This window comes from Rattus rattus, chromosome 2, assembly GCF_011064425.1.
Source record: "Rattus rattus isolate New Zealand chromosome 2, Rrattus_CSIRO_v1, whole genome shotgun sequence".
Classification (NCBI taxonomy): Eukaryota; Metazoa; Chordata; class Mammalia; order Rodentia; family Muridae; genus Rattus; species Rattus rattus.
Window position 1 is genome coordinate 41,128,306 of NC_046155.1, and position 20,748 is coordinate 41,149,053.

At 49.7% G+C, this 20,748-nt stretch overlaps 1 protein-coding gene across 2 annotated transcripts in view; it reads left to right on the plus strand.

Annotated features, from left to right (window-relative positions):
- Nucleotides 1-20,467, plus strand: part of Ubtd1 (ubiquitin domain containing 1) — a 53,195-nt gene extending 32,728 nt beyond the window's left edge. Inside the window, exons 2-4 of one of the 2 annotated variants that reach the window (XM_032891982.1) lie at nucleotides 5,868-5,925; nucleotides 17,906-18,133; nucleotides 19,405-20,467. In XM_032891982.1, the coding sequence (XP_032747873.1) occupies nucleotides 17,959-18,133; nucleotides 19,405-19,790 (561 nt within the window). In that variant the 5' untranslated portion in view covers nucleotides 5,868-5,925; nucleotides 17,906-17,958 and the 3' untranslated portion in view covers nucleotides 19,791-20,467. The remainder of the gene's footprint in view (nucleotides 1-5,867; nucleotides 5,926-17,905; nucleotides 18,134-19,404) is intronic. The other variant, XM_032891981.1, reaches the window with a different exon arrangement.
- The last annotated feature ends 281 nt before the right edge of the window (nucleotides 20,468-20,748 follow it).

Sequence of the window (20,748 nt, forward strand, 5' to 3'; positions counted from 1 at the left end):
CATACCGGTACCCCCAGCTCTCAGGAGGCTGAAGCAAGAGGATCACAAATTCTAGACCAGCCTAGGCTACACAGAGTGTCCCTGCTCAGCCTGGGCTACACAGTGAGACCCTGTCACAAAACAAAACAGCAAACCACTCACTGAGTTACCTGAATGATGTTGGAGATACCTACTTTTGAGGCCCGGGAGACAGAAGCAATAAGAGCTTTGTCTTGACAAAGTTGGGAGTTTTCTTTAGTGCTCCATGGTGACATAACCAGTTAAACTGGAGCTGATCGAGAGAGGCACAGAGATTGAAAACAAACAAGCAAACAAACAGAATGCCAGGGCAGTCCAGTGAGTGCCAGCTAGAGTTCAGTTTAGAAGTGACCCCAATCGCCACATCACACCACAGGCATGTATTTAGATATTTATAGAGTCCTCATTTATCCACAAAGAGCGTAAGTAGGCGGACTGTGGGATGGGGCAGGGCACCATTAGACCTTGCAAGGTCCAAGTCAATCCATCCAGGTCATCCTGGTCCTGCTGGCTGCCTTGGCCCACCTGACTGAAGGCCTCTGCTTCTCCCATTCCTGCTACATGAAACACTTCTTCCAAAACCAAGGTTCCAAGGTCCTGTCTCCTACAGTAAGTCTTCCCAGACATGCCCCAGTCCTGCCTTTGTTTTCTACAACCTTTTGAGTCTCCTTTACATCAACCATTGCTAGTCATCCATCGTCCGTCCATCCATCCATCCATCTGTCCGTCTGTCCGTCCATCCATTTATCATCTACCCAGCCACCCAAGGAATACTGAAAACTCAGTCTGTGCCAGGGACCTAGGCAGCTATGAAGGAGAGATCAGGCCCTGCCCTAAAGAGGCTTCTTCCAGTAGTGTGGAGATGGGATCAAGTTAGTGAGTTACCAGTGGCTGAATTAGGAGGAGAGCTGAGGTAGGGAGTAGGGAGGCTGCTTGTCGTGTTGGAAGGGAGGACCTCTCTGAGGAGACAGTCCTTAGGCTTTGGATATTCTTAAGGTAATTAAAATGTCAGCTTCACTTCCTCAGGCCCTTAAGGGCTTGGCAAGGTCTTTAACCCAGGGGGTGCTCAGGAATCAAATGTTGAAATGAATCTGGGCCATGACCCTCTTGTCTGTGCCTGAACACCCTAGCAGCCAATAGTCATCTGTTTCCCTGCCTTCGGGCCTCCTGGCTCCACCCCGTTGTCATTTGAGAACCGAGAATTGGGTTACCTGGGAGGGGGGGGGTGGGGAGCAGGGTCCTCAGAACTAGAAGGTGGCCCAGTATGGAGCTTCAGGCTGACCCTGTCAGCACAGGGATCAGGATGGCTGCAGAGCTGGCCCACAGGCTCCTGGGTGGTTCTTTTACACAGACACTCTGTTTTCATCATTACCCCTAAGGGAAACTGAGGTCCAGAGCGTGCTTTTACAGCAGCAGCAGAGGCCAAAGTTGGGCAGGCTGCTGTGTTGGCAGGAGGGTGAAGTGCGGAGGCCGAGGCTGCCTCCCTCCCTGCCAGAGTCTGTCACACAGGGTCAGGTGTGGAGGCCTCAGAGGTGAGCAGCCCTGGGTTCCAGCCACTGCTTTGATAGATGTGGAGGAGGCAGTGGGTCAGGCGCATGCTCCCTCCCCGCAGACTGGCTGCATGCCTCCGTGCTTGTTCCTACCTATTTGGATGCTTGTTTCAGCTTTGAATTTACATATTTATTTATTGTATGTTTATATATTTTTAAAAATGTGCCAGGGCACACATTCCAAGGATTTCCTAAATTATTCAGATATTTTCATAACAACAAGCGTGAGCATACTGTATCATTTGCGCAATTGTGCATCATTTGTGTGATTCAGTCTCAGCTGAGTCAAGGCGATAAGCTTGTCTGGTCAGAGGCTTATTCTCATCTCACTGCCCACTGCTCAGCCCCACCAGACCAGCAGAATGACTGAGTGGTCAAGCAGTTCCACTCCTAACTGGCTGGGGACAGGCGGGTGTACACAGACTGGGAGTGGAGAGACTCCAGTCTTGCAACTCCCCCTCCCCGTGTGTATGTGTGCGTGCGTGTGTGTGTGTGTGTGCGTGTGTGTGCGTGTGTGTGCGTGTGTGTGTGTGTGTGTGTGTGTGTGTGTGTACATATCACAGCACAGATGGCTTGCCTTGCAGCTTGGGCAGGGCTGTGTTTTGGAGAGCCAGGAGTCCTTACAGGCTTTCCAGTGAGCGGACTGGAGTTGAATGGGAAAGAGAAGCAGCTACGAACTGTAGTGCAGAGGAGCCCAGTAAGAATCCCAAGCGGCTCTGCCCAGACCACTTGATACAGGAAGGGCCTGCCATGTAATCTCCTGGTCTCTGAGAGCATCTCAACTGAGATGTCCCTGTCACACAGCGCTGAGTTCAATGGTGCCCAGCGTAGGCTCCCACTGAGGAGTTCAGGGAAGGTACTGCCAGTGGGAGCTGAGGCTCTCGTGTACTCTGGAGCCTGTGGTCTTCATGGAGCTATCAGGAGGAGTGGCGTATGCACTCCACCCCCTTCCCCAAAACTCCTTCACTGTGCCTGCCTCAGAGAACAGCTTCTTTGAAAGCCTTCTGCTACCTTCTTTGGGGGTGTATCTGGGATAAGAGTTTGCTGTTTTTAAAAAGGAAAGAAACAAAAGCCCAGTCTCATTCATACTGTTCCTTAAACCAGGCCTCACCTGCCCATCAGCCCATTTTGCAGGCTAAGGAGACTGAGCAGGAGGAGCATGGAGATTTCCTGCTTCAGTTTGGAGACCCTGCTTTGTGGCCTAGGGGCCTGAGATGTGCTTTGTGAGAATTCCGGGGAGCGGGGGGTGGGGGGGTGGCTGCCCTTCTATTCCCTACAGGTGTCAGGACCCTCCAGGATACATATCACTGTTGGCTCTCTGTTCTTCAAGACCACTTCTTTAGGCATTGCCAAAACAAATACCTTAGGATACCAGGACAGCTTCTCTGGCATTTCCATGACTGACTGGGCACAGCCAGCGCCTCTGGTCTTTGTGCCCACTGAGAAGTTGCTACCACTCATCTGAAGACGGAGGACATGGGGCTACTAGAGTTGGGGCTATTGTCTCATCCAGAAATCTGCATCCTGTTATCCCCCTGTGGAAGGAGTAGGAGGCTCTGCTCACTGAAGCCCTGGCTTTTGTTTCTGATTGCTTTATGGTTCTTGCTGTTTGGGTATGCAGTCTTGCTATGTAGCCCAGGCTGGCCTTACATTCAAGATGCCCTGCCCTGGCCTCCCAAGTGCTTGGGTCATAGGACTGTACCACACTGTCAGTTTATGGTTGTTGAGATTAAGGTCCAGAGGTTTGGCTGCCCTAGGTCACATTTATGAAGCTGGCTTCAAGGAGTAGACCCAGGTCTTGTGATTTCAAAGCTGCCTTTTGATGTTGTAAACACTTTAGTATTCTCACCTTCCCAGCCCAGCTAGTAACTTACTGAGCCAGCCCCTGGAGCCTGTGACTATTGGGGGCCCAAGCTGAGACAGGTTTTCTTGCCAGAACAGCCACCCAGCCTAGCAGCTATTGTGGCCAGATATGTCCTGGAACACCCAGGGGATAGAAGGATGGACTTTATTTGTGCACAGTTCCAGTTGGGAGCCCCCTGTGGACTGCCCACCCAATTCTGGCAAGTGTGTTGCCTGCCCGTGAGTCACACAGACACTAATGAGTCAGGTTTTCCCCCTTCATTCTGGAGCAGCTGGGGAGGAGTGGGGTTTTCTTAGGAAACAGGTCCCTCTCTCTGCTCTCCTACTCACTCCCCTGCCTTGGAGCTGATTGTTTCTATGCACACAACCACGTCTTGGACCTAGAGAAGAGTCCTATGTGTCCTCATAGGAGAAAGTGCCTCAGCTCTGGCCACACTGGTCGGGCCTCAGGCTGAGTGCAGTCAGAAAGAGGGAGAAGTGAAAGGGCCTGCCAGCCTTAGAGGTAAGGAGTGCAGGAAGCCCATCCGAGTTGTCTCCCTGCAGATTCGTGGACCCGGCTGGGGCTTGCTTTGTTCTCTCTGCAGAGGTCACTGCCCTCTGGATATGCATTGAGGTTCTCCCAAGCACAGGGTCTCCCCTGAGCTATCCCTTACTGCTATTAGCCAGCCCGACTGTCCAGATGGTCAGCCTCAAGCAGGCAAAGGGTTCTCCCAGAATGCCCCTTGCCAGGCCCTCACAGAGGCCTGATTTAAACACAGAGAAAGCAGCCAGCTTGGCCGTGTAGCAGGTTCCTGATCAGTGCTTCTTGGCATGGCTGTCTATTGGAACCATCTGGAGAGCTTCTCAACCCCTGTGGTGCTGGGAGCAAGGAACAGACTCTAGAGCAATTAAGTCAGAGCTGTACCTCTCTAGGGGTGTGTGTGTGTGTGTGTGTGTGTGTGTGTGTGTGTGTGTGTGTGTGTGTGTGTGTGTGTGACATTTCTTGTGGACCATTCTGTATTGGTTCTCAAGAGCTTGTCCTCCAGTAGTTGACAGTCAGGCATTTGCTAGAACAGCAAAGCATGGGGATGTCCCAGAGTGTCCCCAGAGTTGGTGTTAGGACTTCAGGCCTGTCAGGAAAAAGGCTTTTGGTCTGATCCTGATGGATTGAGGTAGAAATCGGACCCCTTAGTGCTATTTTGGAAGAAAGGCAGGGGGCTGGAGGTCTGCAGGGCTGGTGAGTCACAGACTGTAGAGGAAGGGGAAGGGATGAGTCAGGCACAGCTGCCTGCAAGGCCCAAACTTGGCTTTGGAGCATGAATGTGCTCAGTCAGTCTGCAAACTAAATGGTGTGTGTCCTAAGCTTGCTGCACGAGGAAGTGGGTGATGATCCTTGAAACAATGGGGTTCAAGATCTCAGAGCGTTGAGCATCGCTGTGCATACTTTGAGCAGCTTGCAGAGGCTCTAGGTAGATAAAAGAGTGGCATTCATGTGTGGCAGATATGCGTGGAGGATCACACAGGGAGCCGTGATGAAGAGGACGTGGACTTCTCATTCCAAGTTTACTCCACAAAGAGTGCCACCCGGAAAGACAATGGCATAGAGATCCTTACTGGCTTCTGAACAAACTGCAGATTAAATTAACGAGGGTTTGAGAGGTATTGGAGCCTCACCAGGGAGCACCACAATCGTTTTAGCTGTGATCATACATGTAGGGCTTGTTTATTTGTTTGTTTTGAGATAGAGTTTCATACAGTTCAGGCTGGTCTAGAACCCACTGTATAGCTGAGGATGATCCTGAACTCCTGATCTTTCTCCCTCCTCAACTGTTGTGATTACAGATGTGTGCCACATGCCCAGCTTGACCCCAGTAGTTTTCAACATGCTTGGTGTGGCGTTTGCTGTGGGGCAGAGATCTAGTGTACTTCGTACTAGGCCTCACCTCGGCTGTTCAGTCCTCTCAGTTAATCTAACTAAGCCAATGCCTACGTGTTGTTCATGGCGCTCTCCTGGTTCTTGTTCTCAGCATTTCATTCCTTCCAGTTAAGTCTGGGTACAGCACTCAGGCAGGCTTAGTTCCAGTTTAAGCCACGTTGAGAGGAGCTTTAGGGATCTGTCCGTGATGGCTAGATGCTCTCTTCGATGTTTGCCCCTTTCCTTTCCTGAGCACATGCAGCTTGTTCTTTGGCTTTTCTGCTGCAGCACATGACCTCATGCATTTCACCCCTGCGTTCTCCTGCACTTTGAGGCAAAGAGCAAGAGTTTTCATGTTTTTCAAAACTGCAACTTCATGAAGAAGCTGACCTTAATTGCTTTGTTCTAATCCATAGTATTGACTTAGCTTGCCTATTAGAGACAGTTACTGGCACCATGTTTTGGGACTTTTAGAACTATGGGCCAAAATAGGCCTCTTTTCTTCCTTCCTAAATTACCTACTCTCTGCTCTTCTGTTATAGCAACAGAAAATGGACCAAGACAGTAGGCCAGGCTAAGCTGTGCTGTTGGGTAAGTCAGGTATAGTAAATGCATTTTTGTTTTATGCTGTTCAACATACAGGGGGCTTATCAATCTTCAGGTTTGTGTGTCTGTGTTCCATTCCCCCCAGTGAGGAGTAAGTAGAATTAGTGTTCGATTTCTGCCTTCAGATTTATCCAACAACGGAAGTAGGCTTCCGCATGATGTCGTAATTGCCCAAGCAGGGTAGTTGTATGAGATAGACTGGTCTCCACCACTGAGCCCTAAGACAGCCGTGCTTAGTTGGGGTCGCTGGTTCCTAAATCTGTGCTTCTTCATGCCTGCAAGGGGCCTGTTAGGCACTCAGTCCTAGGAGTGGTCTGGGGTCCAGGATTTAGAGCTGGGCTGGACCTCTGACTCCTGTCACCTTGCTCCTGCTGTTTTGTTTGCTGCCTTGCCCACCCTAACCACTTGGTTTAGCTCCAGATATCTCCATGTTCCTGCTAGAACTTAGCCTTCTCTGTTGGTAGAATAGTTTAACAGAAGGAATTTATCTCACATACATAAACACACACACACACACACACACACACACACACACACACACACACTCTTGGGAAACAGATATAGGGTCCAGGGCAAGTCCTCTTACCAGGTTCCTCGTCAGAAAATGAAGGGCTAAGGCTATATGATATTAAAGTATCACTCTCAGCCCTACCTTTAATGCTGTGTGCTAATGGGATGGCATGTCTGATGCCAATTAATATGGAGTCCAGAGTGGCACTTTAGGCATGGCTGGTACTCACTGGGTTTTCCCCTTTGATGGCAGCTAAGACATCTGGTCTACCTGTGTGAAGAACAGTGGCAAAGAGCTCTTCCCTCACTTTTCTCCCTCCCTCCTTCCCTCCCTCCCTACAGTCCCAAGGTAGCAAAGAGAGCTGGACAGATACAGGAGACCTTTCTAGCATCCCCCAAGGAGCTCCTGATTTATTTATTAGCTGCCATTTCCCTCCTCTACACTAGGAAAAATGCTGACCCTGTGCCATGAGACCTGCACAGGAACACAGCATCCATCAAGCCTGTTCTTTGTCCCTGTTAAACTTTACCTCGTTTAACCCTTCATTCTCCTGCACTTGGAAGTAAAGAGCAGGAGTTTTCAGGTTTGTTTGTTTTTTGTTTGTTTTTTTTTTTTAAATCACTGCCACTTCACAAAGACTCTGCTGACCTCTGACTGCATTGTGGTAATGCATGGTGTTGACCTGCTTGGTTTCAGAGTCTTTTATTTAGGTATCAGGCAGAGTGGTCACACTTAGCCGTTACCGCAGCCCCATGAAATGGTCTTTCTATGTGTGGGAACACCAAGGCATAGGATGGTACCACGTTCCTGCAGGTGCTTGCTGCTCAGAGAGAGCCCCCTTCTGCCCCTCTCTGAAGGCCTTGGGAAAGAAAGCAGAGAGGTCGAAGTGTCTCTCTAGTTATCTGTGGCCAGAGAGTTCAGGTCAGGATCCTGGTTGCCCTTGAAAACAAATGTCAGTACGAGGTGAGGAGGAGAATGTAGTCGGCACAGGAAAGGTAGAATTTTAAGTCTGCATGGACTTAAGTGTGGGGGTCTTTATCAACATCTGCTGTCTAATAGCGTTGCGCCCTCGTCCCTCCAGACTGGCTTCAGCTATGAGCTGTTGGTCACATGGCATGTTAGACCACCCTCCTGAGATGTGGGGGCTCTGTTTGTGCTCAAGTTCACATAGGTCAGCTCTTCTTCAGGAAGTGGCCAGTTCCCTAGTTGGTAACCAGGGTGGTTGGGTAGTGCCCACTTTGGGTAGTACTAACTGCTTTCGCTTGACTTTCCAGGGGCCTGGGCTAGGGGCTCAGGCCGGAGGGCAGATAATGACATCTTTCCTAGTATACTCAGGGTGGCCTGCCTGTGAATGTGTACGTTGTGTCAGAGTAGTGAAAACACAGGCTGTCTTGTGTTCTTGTGAGCCCCCTTGTCCTTTTCCATAGCTGCCCGAGACTTCTGGGTAAGGCTGTTTCTCTTGGCTACACTTGGAGCTCCCTTCACCGCAGAGGTTCCAGCCCTCCCTGGGCTTGGTTTTTGGCATCCAGTGCCTTCACTGAGCACTCTTGGCCCCCTCAGGCCCTCCTCTGTTCCCCCTCCCTGTCTTACAAAACAGTACTCTTCCCAATTTGCAGGGTTTTCTTCCCAGTGATCCTGCCTTTTCCGTACTGTCTGCTCACTTTCATTTGTACCAGATGCTGAACCTGCCCCTGGGACCAGGAAGATAAACTTCAGGGCTCTTATAGCTTCAGGCACTGAGAAAGATAGTGGCATTAAAGCATGGTGCTCTGGGCTTGGTGCCATCCTGGAGCCAGACAGTGTCCTGGAGGACAGGAGTCTTCCTGCCTTGATCCTTCTGCCCTGCCTAGGACCACTTGAAACCCTCTGTACCCCAGGAGAAGATACAGGTTAGGATGTCTGGCTTGTCACTTAGCAACCAGCTCCACCCTTTCCTCTCCCTAAGCACCGGAGGTTGGCCCCAGGGAATGGGAGGCAAGGCCCACAGATCTACTGAGAGCCCCAGCTGAATAGAGCTGGACCAGCACAGACTCCCTCTTGATTCCCATCGAAGGTTACCAGAGCTCTGAGGGTCATCTCAGGCTACCTCTGGCTATAAATACTATCTTTCCTGAGGGATTACCTGGACTTTTCTCCTGGCTACATCTCTTAGGCTGGGCTGATCCTCTCAGGGCCAGTGTTTCTTTCTGACCTCTTATCCCCTTAGCCAGGTGGGTCACTGCAGACTTCTGCATTCAGCTGTGACTGCTGGGGACAGTGGGAGACTGAAGAATCTGTCCTAGCCAAATGGGCCCTTGCAGCTCAGACTGCTGGGGTCAGGTGACTGTGACTCTTGCTCTCTTCTGTGTGGAGCTTCATCTCTTTTCAGCTAGCACAAGCCCAGGCGTGTCCATAATCAGGACTTCAGGGCAGGACACTTTTGGCCCCATCCTTGGAGCCAAGCCCGGGGTGGAGCTTGGTAACCGAGCATGGAAATCGCTGAGGGATTTCTGTAGGCATAAATAGGGCCAGCTCTTGGCTTGTCTTGGGAAGTGTCTGTTCCCTTTTGTTGGTCTCCAGCTCTGTATCACATCTCAGGGGCTCAGTTACTCTAGTCCCTGAACCACAGGAAGAATCTCCTGGGGTCTGAGATCAAGAAGCAAAGGGAAGGCAGGTGTGATGGCACACACTGTAATCCCAGTGCTCAAGAGCTTGAAGCAGAAATATATGAGATGTAGGGCAGCCTGGGCTACAAAACCAAGATCCTGTGTACACATGCACATGGGCGTGCACTCCATCCTGCTCTGTCAGTTCACTCACAGTTCAGCAGATGTTTCTGAGAATCTGCATTGTGCTCGATACCCTCAAGACACTGGGTTACTGAGAGCAAGGCCAGGAAGTCTGCCATGCCCTTCCTGTTTCTGAGAACTCCTGTTCTACACAGTCATCCTGACTTAAGCAGGCTTAGTCAGGTGCTGGGAGTGACACACACACACACACAACACACACAACACACACACAGACACACACACAGACACATAGACATATAGATACACACACAGACACACAGATACACACACAGACACACACACAGACACACACACAGACACACACATACAGACACACACACACAGACACACTCACAGAAACACACACACACAAAAAGACACACACACAGAGACAAACACAAACAACTACACACACACACACACACACACACACACACACACACACACACACACACAGACACACACACACACACACACACACACACACACACAGACACACACACAGACACATACACACACAGAGACACACACACAGAGACACACACAGACACACACACACACAGACACATACACACAGACACACACAGACACACACAGACAGACACACACACACACATACACACACACACACACACAGAGACACAGACACACAGACAGACAGACAGACAGACACACACACACACACACACACACACACACTCTCACCACCACCATAGGTAATTTGGAAAGGACCTATAGTGTTCTCTTTCCAGCCCTCCTCTCACTGCCCTCCCTTTGGCGGTAGTGCCAGACACTACTCATTATCCAGGCCAAGCCACAGCGGCCACCATCATTATCCTCCCCCAACCCGACACCGTGCCCTCTTGCTTTCTCCTCTCCCTAAGTCAGCATGGCAGCCACTTTGGAGACCATACGCAGAGCTAATGTGTGTTAACCCGCATGCTATTGTAGCATTTCCACTCCTGCTCTGCTGTGTGTGCATAGGGATTTTTTTCTGGCAGGGTGGGTTTGAGGCAGGGTTTCATATGGTCTAGGCTGCCTTTGGATTCCATATACAGCAGAGAATGACCATCTCGCTCATTCTGCCCCCACCACCTACATGCTAGGTTCACAGGTGTGCACCCCACACGGAGGCACAGGTTGGGGTTTTTGGTTTCCCATGCTGGGGATTGAGCCCAGGGCCAGGCACCTAGGCATTAGCTAGGTAATACTCTGTCATTGAGCTGAACCCTCAGGCTGTCCCCTAACCTCCATACTGCCTTGTGACCTATGCTTTCTCACACACCACGCCTATACGCGCACACGCGCGCGCGCACACACACACACACACACACACACACACACACACACACACACACACACACCTTGGTTTCAGGGATCAGACTTAAGTCCTTAGACTAGTGCAGCAAGTGTTTCTACCAGCTGGACCACCTGACCGTCAACCTGAGCTCTGTCAGCTCTGTCTGAGCTCTTAGCAGGCACCCCAGAAACTCCAGTTCAGGAGCTACGCAGTCGCTCAGAGGCTCCTGCCCTCCAGTCACACACACATCTGCCCAATCACAAGTAGCTTTTGCTATTACCTGCTCATTCCAGTCATAGGAGCCCAGGACCTTGTACATGTTTCCTCTGCCTCCTCCCAGGGGATGTGCCTTGGCCATAATTACTGTGTTTACACTCTTTGTGGGCTGCATCCTCTGCCACAGCTTTGACTCTTAATGTCAGAATGGAATCCTAAGTAGTCACCACTGTATGTGCTGCTGTTGGACCCTGCAGAGCCCACCCTGGCCCGGGACAAAACTCACGATGCTACAGATGAGAACACTTTCCCTGCTCCCCACCACCCTCAGCTGGCTGCCAGAGCGCTCCAGCTTCTCTCTGGCTACCCCCAAAACACCATGTGTCCTCTGAGCTTATTAACCACTTCCATGGTAATTTGATTACGAACACAATTAATTCTCATTAATTAATTTTGAGAATTAATTTAATGAAAAACTTTGAGAATTTAACAACAACAAAAAAATCACTGTCAACTGCCATTCATTTATAGCCACTGTTGAGATTTCAGTTATATCCTTGCAGTCTTTTTAATATTTATATAATTATGCATACTCGTTTAGATGCAAAAGCTGGGGCACAGAGCCTTTCTTCATTGTTACAAAGTGGCTGCCACTGACAGGTGGTACAGAGGTAAATTTTACTTCTTTTTCTGCATATCTCAGCTGTCCTGGCTTTCCCTGCTAGAAACTGCTCAGTTAGACCGTTTGTCTTAGGGTTATTTTCTCAGAATAAATTCCTAGAAAGCCAAAAGTTGAGCCAAACTCTATAGTTTTGATATTATAGCAAATAAGTGAGCTTAATAAGATTTATAACAATGTATTTGTCATTCGAATGTTCAAATCCTTTTGAGACAGTCTCATGTAGCCCAGGCTAGCCTCAAACTCACTCTGTAACCAAGACCTTCAACTTCTGGTCTTTTGTCTCTACCTCATGAATCTGGGGGTTGTAGACCTGTGCCCAATTAATGTGATGCTGAGGACCAGGGCTTTGTGCATGTTGGGCAAGCATTCTACCCAATATATCCGCTCTGCTCTTTTCTCGAGTTATCATTTTATTTATTTATCCATGTATTTAGTCAGTGAGTGAGTACAGCATCTCACGGGGAGCCCTAGCCAGGCTTGCATTTGCTGCAGTACAGGCCGGCCTCAAATTCTTAGCAGTCCTTCTGCTTCAGTTCCCTGACTAACTAATACATCTACAGACAACAGTCTAATTTGGGGTGTGTGTGTGTGTGTGTGTGTGTGTGTGTGTGTGTGTGTGTGTGTGCGCACGCACATGCAGGCGCATGTATGTACATATGCGAGTACTCCAGTAGAAGTTATATCCAGTTGTCCCCTTCATCTTCCACCTTGCTTGAACCAGTCTCTGTTGGGTACACTAAGCTAGGTGGCCCTTTTTGAGTGGGGCTGGGGTGTCTTCATCTCACTGTAAAAACACAGGCATCACAGACAAGCACAACCCTACTACAAGCAGGGTTGCAGGGTTGCAGGGTTGCAGGGATTTGAACTGAGGTTCTCACCTTTTTTGTTTGTTTTGTTTTTTGTTTCTTTGAGACAGGGTTTCTCTTTGTAGCCCTGGCTATCCTGGAACTGGCTCTGTAGACCAGGCTGTCCTTGAACTTAGAGCTCCACCTTCCTCTGCCTCCTGAATGCTGGGATTAAAGGCCACCACCTGGCTGAGGTCCTCACATTTATTTTGTAGCAAGTGTTTTACTCATGAAGTCATTTCCCCAGCCCTGGTTTGTTTTGTGCTTTGTCGTTCAATATAACTACCTACAAAATATCTTGAAAGTAAAAATAAAAAAAAAAAATCATCAGTTGACTTTCTTGCTTAGATGAAGAGCTTCGTTGTGAGGTTCGTCTGGATTTTGTATTGTACACACAGGTATGTCGGGTCAAACATTCAGGCATGTGTCCCTGGAGAGCTGATATTTTTGTTATGTTTGACCCACTGATGAGGAGCCCGGCTGGCCAAGAGATGCTGCCACTGCCCTCTGCTGTCCCACAGGGGAACAACACTGAAAGCTAACTGGCCAGGCTCCCGATTCCTTGACATGAACTCCCCACTGTTCCTGCTTCACCACCCCCCTCCATGGACGAGGGAAGCTTGTAAGCCTTGTATCCTGGGTCACTGTGATGCAGTTGATACCTGGAGAGGCTCATGCACAGTGTCAATTCACGAGAGAAGTGTATCAATGACACTTCTGTGACCTGCTGTGTGGTGGAGGAGAGATAACCCTGGAGGTTGCTTTAAGAGATGTATTCCCAAGGAAGTTATGAACAAAGACAGCATCCCAGGTACAGGTGCAGGCTTCCAGGTTATGTAGAAGCGTCAGATGGCAGACACCATACCGACACACTGCTTTTATGCAGGTTCTAGAGATTTGAACTCAGGTCATCATAGTCGCACAGCAAACCACCACGGGGATGTTATTGAGAATGTCAGTTCTTTACACAGAGCCCATGGGAGAGGCACCCGTACAGAGTTACGGTTTAGATGTCCTTAGGGTCACAACTCAATAAGTGCAGTTGTCAGGCACAGCTGAACTAACTGAGCTAAATCCCCAACCCCTAAGCTAACACTTGAAACATCACAAAACGTTACTGTGGCTTCTGTAGGAAGCCGGCGATCAGCAGAGAATGAGAGTACATTCCCGTAATGCTAGAATGGTGAGGTCACAGCACGGGGGTTGGGAGTTCAGGGCCATCCTAGATTAGCTGAGACCCTGTCTAACAGAGAAGGAAAAAAGGCAGTGTGGACACTCAGTTGTGTCCTTTTCCTCAGCCCTCAGCAGGTTAGGAGTTGCCAATCACCAAACCCTACCTCTGCCCAAGCTAGAAATAGCAGACAGCCAGAAAGACCAGAAAGAAATACATCTAGCAACAAAGGAGGCAGGAAATCTACAGAAAGGTCCAAGAAGCCCATGAGCACTGTGCAGAGACCCAAAGCTCATAGTCAGGGTCCCAAGGACATCCCCACTGTTAGCCATGGCTCCTGCCAGATCACATCTTCAGTTAAGGAGTAATCACTCCAAAGGCCAAAGAGACAGAGGCAAAGGGCATAGAAATGACAAGGAGAGATGTGTCCTTGCTCAAGGCAAAAAAAAAAAAAAGTCAAACCAAAGTCCATCCCAAAAATGTGTTCCTGTTTCCCAGTGCCTCTTTCCATTGATCTTGCTTTGATTTTTGTGGTTTGTAGGAAGTGTAGGGGTTAGTCTACATGGAAAATCCGTGACCCCAACATGATCACCAAATAGCCTGCCTTCCGGCCCGTCCCTACCAGCAATGTTCGTTCTTGCTGGAAGCGAGGTGGTATGTGCATCTGGGTTCATTTCTGGGCTCTCTTCTGTTCTTTTGGCCTCTTTGTCCATTCTTGATGACCATGGCACTGCCTCAATAATGGCAGTACAGGCTATCCCACTGTATCCGTGGTTCATGTTTCCCCCTCATTCATTCATTCGTTCATTCATTCATTCATTTTATATTCTAATCAGTTTATACTGCAGCCCCTCCCCCTCCCAGCCCCTGGCTCATGTTTAGAGACTCGTATTTCTTAACTTTGCTATTTGATAACCTGCTGTAATTCCCAGTTTGAAAGTACTGGTAAGCCTGGTTCTTTTGCTGCTCTCTGGCTCTGACTCATACTACTGTGTTTATTGCATTTTATGGCCTTCATTGTTGTTGGGCTTTTGGTTTTTTGAGACAACATTTCTCTGGGTAACCTAGAGTGGCATAAAACTTACTGTGTAACCTTGCCAACCTCAAACTTGTGGTCCTCCTACCTCCATCTTCTGAGTACTGGAATTATAGGCATCGGCCACCACTCTGGTTCTGTGCACCTCCCCACCCCACCCCTCTGCCAAGACAGGGTCTTAGCGTGTAGCCCTGGCAGTCCTAGAACTCACTGTGTAGATCAGGCTGGCCTCCCAGCTCACAGAGATCTGCCTGCCTCTTCCTCCCAAGTTGGGGATTAACGGTGTGAGCCCCTGCACTGGCTTCTGTTGAGTGTGTTCAAGGCTGGCGTGAAGTTGTTTCCCAGGAAGAGTTTGCATTGGACGTTGGCCACAGCTTCCCACTCATGTACAAGGAACTGTGTATTTTGGAGGGCAAGCCGCAGGATTTAGTAAAGCCCCTATTCTGTCCTCAGGCAGGTCATTTAATCCCCCTGCCTCTGCCCTGCCGGCTGTGAAATCCCTTCCTGGTTCGTGCTGCCTCAGACCACAAGGCTGGGATGGGATAGTGCACATAAGTGAAGAGACATCAGTGGTGGTCAGTGAGTAGCGCTTACACCAGCCCCCAGTGGGGGGAGCAGAGCAGTGTTGCCGCCTTAGCCCAGCTGCCAGCATGACCTACTGCAGAGTTCATCCTTGAACTTGCCTTGCAGTCAAGGGGAACTTTAATGCCTCCCCTAGCTCCTGCGAGTTCTCAGCCCTCGGCTTCGAGATGCCTCACAGAAGCCTCAAATGCTGAAGAAATTGGCTGTTTATAGTTTTTAAAAAATTATTAGATCATGAATATACCTCAGAAATATAACAATTATTTATATGCACAGATACTGAAAAAAAGGAAAGAAAAAGTCCATTACATCTACATGGTAGAGTAATGAGATATTAGTAATTTTATGCGTGTTTTGCCCACATGCAAGTCTGTGTACCACATGCACGCCTGGTGCCTGTGGAGGCCAGAGTAGGACTTCAGGTCGCCTGGGTCTGAATACGGACAGCTATGTTCAGTATGTGGGAGCTGGGAAGCAAACAAGAGTCCTCTAGTAAGACAGCCAGTGTTTCTTAACTGCCGAGCCAGCTCTCAGCCGCAAAAATTTTAATCATGTGGAAAGTTGACATTAATACAAATATGAAGTAAAAGGAAAATTGAAATTGTATATTGGCATGAAAATGTCTTAGCTTGTTTCTGGGAAAAGGATGGTAAAGAAATGAATAGCGTGACCCAAGTGCAGAGCACAGGAGAATATCGCACCCTCCCTCCCTCCCTTCCTTCCTTCCTTCCTTCCTGTCTGTCTGTCTGTCTGTCTGTCTTTTTTCTTTCTTTTTTGATCTTTCATGACAGGGTTTCTCTGTGTAGCCCTGACTGCCCAGAAACTCACTCTGAAGACCATGCTGGTCTCAAACTCCGAGATCTGCCTGCTTCTGCCTCTCAAGTGTTAGATGTAAAAGTGTGCCACACCACTGCCTAGCCTGTCATTCCTTTTTTGAATTCTAAGTAATTTTTTTCCAGTGGCAGCATAGTGCAATGGTCAGAGGCTGGACTTGGAGTCAGAGAGTCATGGACTCAGTGTCTGTCTGACTTTTGACAATAGACAAACACTTGGTTTTCCCATTGTTAGGTTGTTTTGAGGTATAGCTCCATGTCAGGGAGCTTGCCTAGCATGCAGAAAGCTATTGTTTTTTCAAGGAAGAAAGGAAGGAAGAGAGGGAGGGAGGGAGGGAGGTAGACAGGCAGGCAGGCAGGCAGGCAGGCAGTCAGGCGAGTGGGCCATTGAGTCTAAGGACGCACCTGTGTTCTGGCATTCGTGGTTTGTGTTACTGGGCTTCTCTTTGTTTTGACATTTATTTCAAAGAGCAAAGGGACCAGTGGCAGCCTATTGGGTTCTGGTTTTGTGGACCTTACAATGGTGCCTTGTCTATTTGTAAGGTAGGAAGCATATTCATGGGCATCGATGACCCCTTTTTCCTCTCAAACCAGGGGGGCTGGATCTTCCTAGTAAGTTAATTATTCCCATGATCCTCTTGAAAAGCTTCAAGGGTGGGCCATGACCACAGTTTGAATGTTCCGTAATGAAGCAGAGTACTTTGAAGATACAGACCTGTCATCAGTGCACAAGTCTGACGACCAGGAAAGTTCACTGGCACCATAGTTTCTGACTCAGTGTGAAGACCCTATCTGCAGCCTCAAGGCTACTCGGCCACAAATGGCATCCTGGCACTGGGACACTGCTGGGCCTTCCTTGTTAACCAGGTGGTCTTGTTCTGTTTTTCTTAACGTGTCTGTACTGTTTCCAGATTTCTTCTATGCTAAACATGTACTTGTTTATAATCCAAGAGCAAGATAAAAATGTCCATTAACAAGCTGGAGGCAGTGGAACATGCTTATAACCTCAAGCCTTAGAGAGCTGAGGCAGGAAGATTGTAAATTCCAGGTCAGCCTTGAGAGATTTCATAAAACACAACAATAAATCTTTAATAACAGCAAAGGTTGTACAAACTGTCCCTAACTTAAGATCTTTTCATTGTATTTCTTTCTTTTCCTTCCTTCCTGTTTTTCTTTCATTTCCTTTCTCTCTCTTTCATAAATTTTTTTCCTTAAAAAAATGACATCATTGAGACTAGAGAGAAGGCTCAGTGATTAAGAGCACTTGCTATTCTTACAGAGGACCCTGGTTCAGTTCCAGAGGCTCGGATACCTCCTCCTGACCTCCCAGGCGTGGCAGCAAGTGCCTTTACTCACGAGCCATCTCATCAGCCCAAGATCTTACAGGACGTGCAGAAGTGATAGACCATCAGTAGAAACCACACCTCAGCTTTGAGGTGTGATCTTGTCCTCTGCTAGCAATGTGCAGTGTGACACCCTCCCAGTGCTGGGTAGCAGCTGTCTCGGCCACTCATGGACAGCTGACACTCAGAATATTTTCAGTTTATGATGGATTTAGTCACACACTGTAAGCTGAGGTACTTCTGTACAGAACATGCTTGACTCCGGGGCTAGAGAGATGGTTAAGTGGTTAGTGAGTGGTTAGTGGTTAAGAACCTGCTCCTCTTATAGATGACCCAGGTTTAGTTTCACCTCCCCTGTGGCAGCTCACAGCCATCCATTACTCCAGTTCCTAGAGATTTAACACCCTCCTCTACTGCTTTCCTTAGCCACCAGGCGTGGACGTGGTGCACACATATAAAATAAGAGTAAATACATACAAGGGACAAGAGCATACTTGCCTGGAGTGTGTACTTCATATTCCTAACTTCGGTTTCCACACTCTCCCCTGCTATTCAGAAAGTGTCCTGGTGCCCTAAATACATAGGGCCTGGTGCAGTGAAGTCCCTGATAGGCCAGGCTGGAGAGAGGGTCGGTTACGGCTTAAGTGGCTTCGGAGATGCTGAGCGTCTGCGTCTGTCTTGCCCCAGGTCGCAATGAGCCCTTGAAGAAGGAGCGGCTCAAGTGGAAGAGTGACTACCCCATGACTGATGGGCAGCTGCGGAGCAAGCGAGATGAGTTCTGGGACACAGCGCCTGCCTTCGAGGGTCGCAAGGAGATCTGGGATGCCCTCAAGGCTGCTGCCTATGCTGCTGAAGCCAACGACCATGAGCTGGCTCAGGCCATCCTGGATGGAGCCAGCATCACCCTGCCTCATGGTGAGCAGGCAGGGCCTGGGCTCTGTTCTGACCTGGTCCGGGGGTGGGGGTTTCATTAGTACAGAGGTGGAAAGCCAGTCACATGTGAGAAGTTTCTGTTTAGTGGAGATGACGGAGTATGGGTATGTGTGGTTGTCTTGTTCATTTAAACAACTCTTTATGGCATGAACAAAAAAACACGACACAAAACCAAGCATAGTAACACCTGTCTGTGATTATGAGAGGTAGACACGGAAGTCTGAAGTTCAAGTTTAAGGCCAGCCTAGATTACATGAGACTGTCAGGAGGATAGAGGAAGAGTAGGAGGGATGACGGACAGGACCCTCCTTTTCCTAATGAGAAGACAGAAAGGCACCAATAAAACTAATAAAGAGCTAAAGGCTTGCTGGAGACACTCAGGGCCTCAGACAGCATTTGAGGCCCTGATCTGGAGCCTTCTGCTGCATTTCCGCGTTTCTGTCCCTAGCACACTCATTAGCTGTGAAGGGAAAGTAACAGCAGACCTTCAGTCACAGACCTGGGTCTTGACCGTGTTCCTTTCTCAGCTTGTGACCTTTCCTTGCCGTGTGTCCTAGAGCAGGGCAAGTCTTGGGGTGGAGCCTGAGCCCCTTGCAGTCACAATGGATCAATCACGATGTGCACAATACCACCTGTCCAGTACCAGCCTCAGGAGGATGCTGGAGACTAAGTAACTGTCCCATCCATACTATATTACACCAGTAGCAAACTGGGGCCTAACCCACACCTAGCACCTGTACTCAGCCAGAATGCGGAATAAACACGTGAAAGGTAGCGTCATGGCTGAGGGAGCTGGCGCCTGATGACCAGGCAGTTAGCCCCAGAGTCCTGACTGTGGGGTAGGACTGGGGACTGTGCGCTATCTGTAGTGGGCAAGTTAACCTGCTCACACTGCTGTAACAGAGACCACAGGCGGGAGGGCTCCTTAAACACTAGAAATTTGTCTCTCAATTCAAGAGACTGGAAAGTCCAAGATCAGAGGGTCAGCTGTTTAGTCCTGGTGGTGCTGCTTGCTGTTTTGCTGGTTTGCATGGTAGGCATGCAGGAATAGAGAGAGGACTGGGCAGGGTCTCTGGGGCATTTCCTTGTAAGGAAGCCGGTTCTATCAGATTGGGCCCTTGTCATTTACTTGTGTAATCTTATTCCTTCCAAATATGCCTCAACATGGGAATTTCGGGGGGCAGGGTGGGACAGCATTCAGTGTATGACTTCGGGTCCCCCAGACCACACTGATCGCCCTGCCTTTCCCACAGGAACTCTTTGTGAATGCTATGACGAGCTGGGCAATCGCTATCAGCTGCCCATCTATTGCCTGTCACCGCCTGTGAACCTGCTGCTGGAGCACACAGAGGAGGAGAGCCTGGAGCCTCCTGAGCCCGCCCCCAGTGTGCGGCGTGAATTCCCTCTGAAAGTGCGCCTCTCCACAGGCAAGGACGTGAGGCTCAGTGCCAGCCTGCCTGACACAGTGGGGCAGCTCAAGAGGCAGCTGCACAGCCAGGAGGGCATTGAGCCGTCCTGGCAGCGATGGTTCTTCTCTGGGAAGCTGCTCACAGACCGCACAAGGCTCCAGGAGACCAAGATTCAAAAAGACTTTGTCATCCAGGTCATCATTAACCAGCCCCCACCACCCCAGGACTGAAGGCATCTGACTCCTGGGGAAAGAGGCCATGGCGGTCCCCTGCAGGCTGTGGGGCCCAGGCCTGTTGCTGCCTTCCAGTGCTGCTGTCTTCAGGGTCGCCTCCTGCCACCCTGCTGTATGGCTCTCAGTGAGCTGGGAAGGGACTGGCCTTCCAGGGCACTGGATCAACCAGTGCTCAGCACCCAGGGAGCAGTGCTGCCTGCCACACACAGGCCTTGCCAACCTTGTCGGAGAAAAGGCACGTGGCACTCTCCGCCACAGGTTGGAACCATGGGGGCCGTCCTGCAGACCTGGAACCCAGATCTGTCATCTGGTGCCACCACTGTGCTCACTCCAGTTTTCTGCTCAGGGTCGGAAGCAATTGCTGTCTCCCCCTTTATCCCTCACCATGACTCTTGCCCTGGGCACAGTACCAGTCCCCTGGATGGGGAGGGAGCCCAGTGGGCCCCAGGGCTTGAGGAGCTTGAGGTGGGCCTCTCTGTCTCTTCCTGCACCCAGCACAATCTGCAGAGATGAGGCAGGTGGCCAGATAGGCTTTATGGCAGAGGTTTGCACAGGGCTGTCTCCAACTGTAACCCAGGCAGGGTGGGTCGGAAGCCTGGCCATGGCCCCAGCTGGGCCCTGTGTACACACACATCTGCATTTTATCAATAAAGCCTTTGCTCCTCTCCTGCCTAGCACATGACTTCACATTTCACAGCATGGTGGAGCCCGGAGCTTCTGCTGGTTTGGCTACAGACAGGCACAGCAGAGCATCCAACCTGGTGCTCCTCCTGTGGGCCCTGATCTCATCCAACCTCGATGTGTTCCTGCGGGTTCTGGAAAGCCACTTCTCCTCCAAATGCACTTTGCTCTTTATAAAGTAGAAACGGCCTCTGCTGCTGCCTCCTGCAGCAGTTGCTGGGAGAGTTAAAGTGTGTGGGGCACTGGGGTGGGGGTGGGGGGCAGATATGAAAGA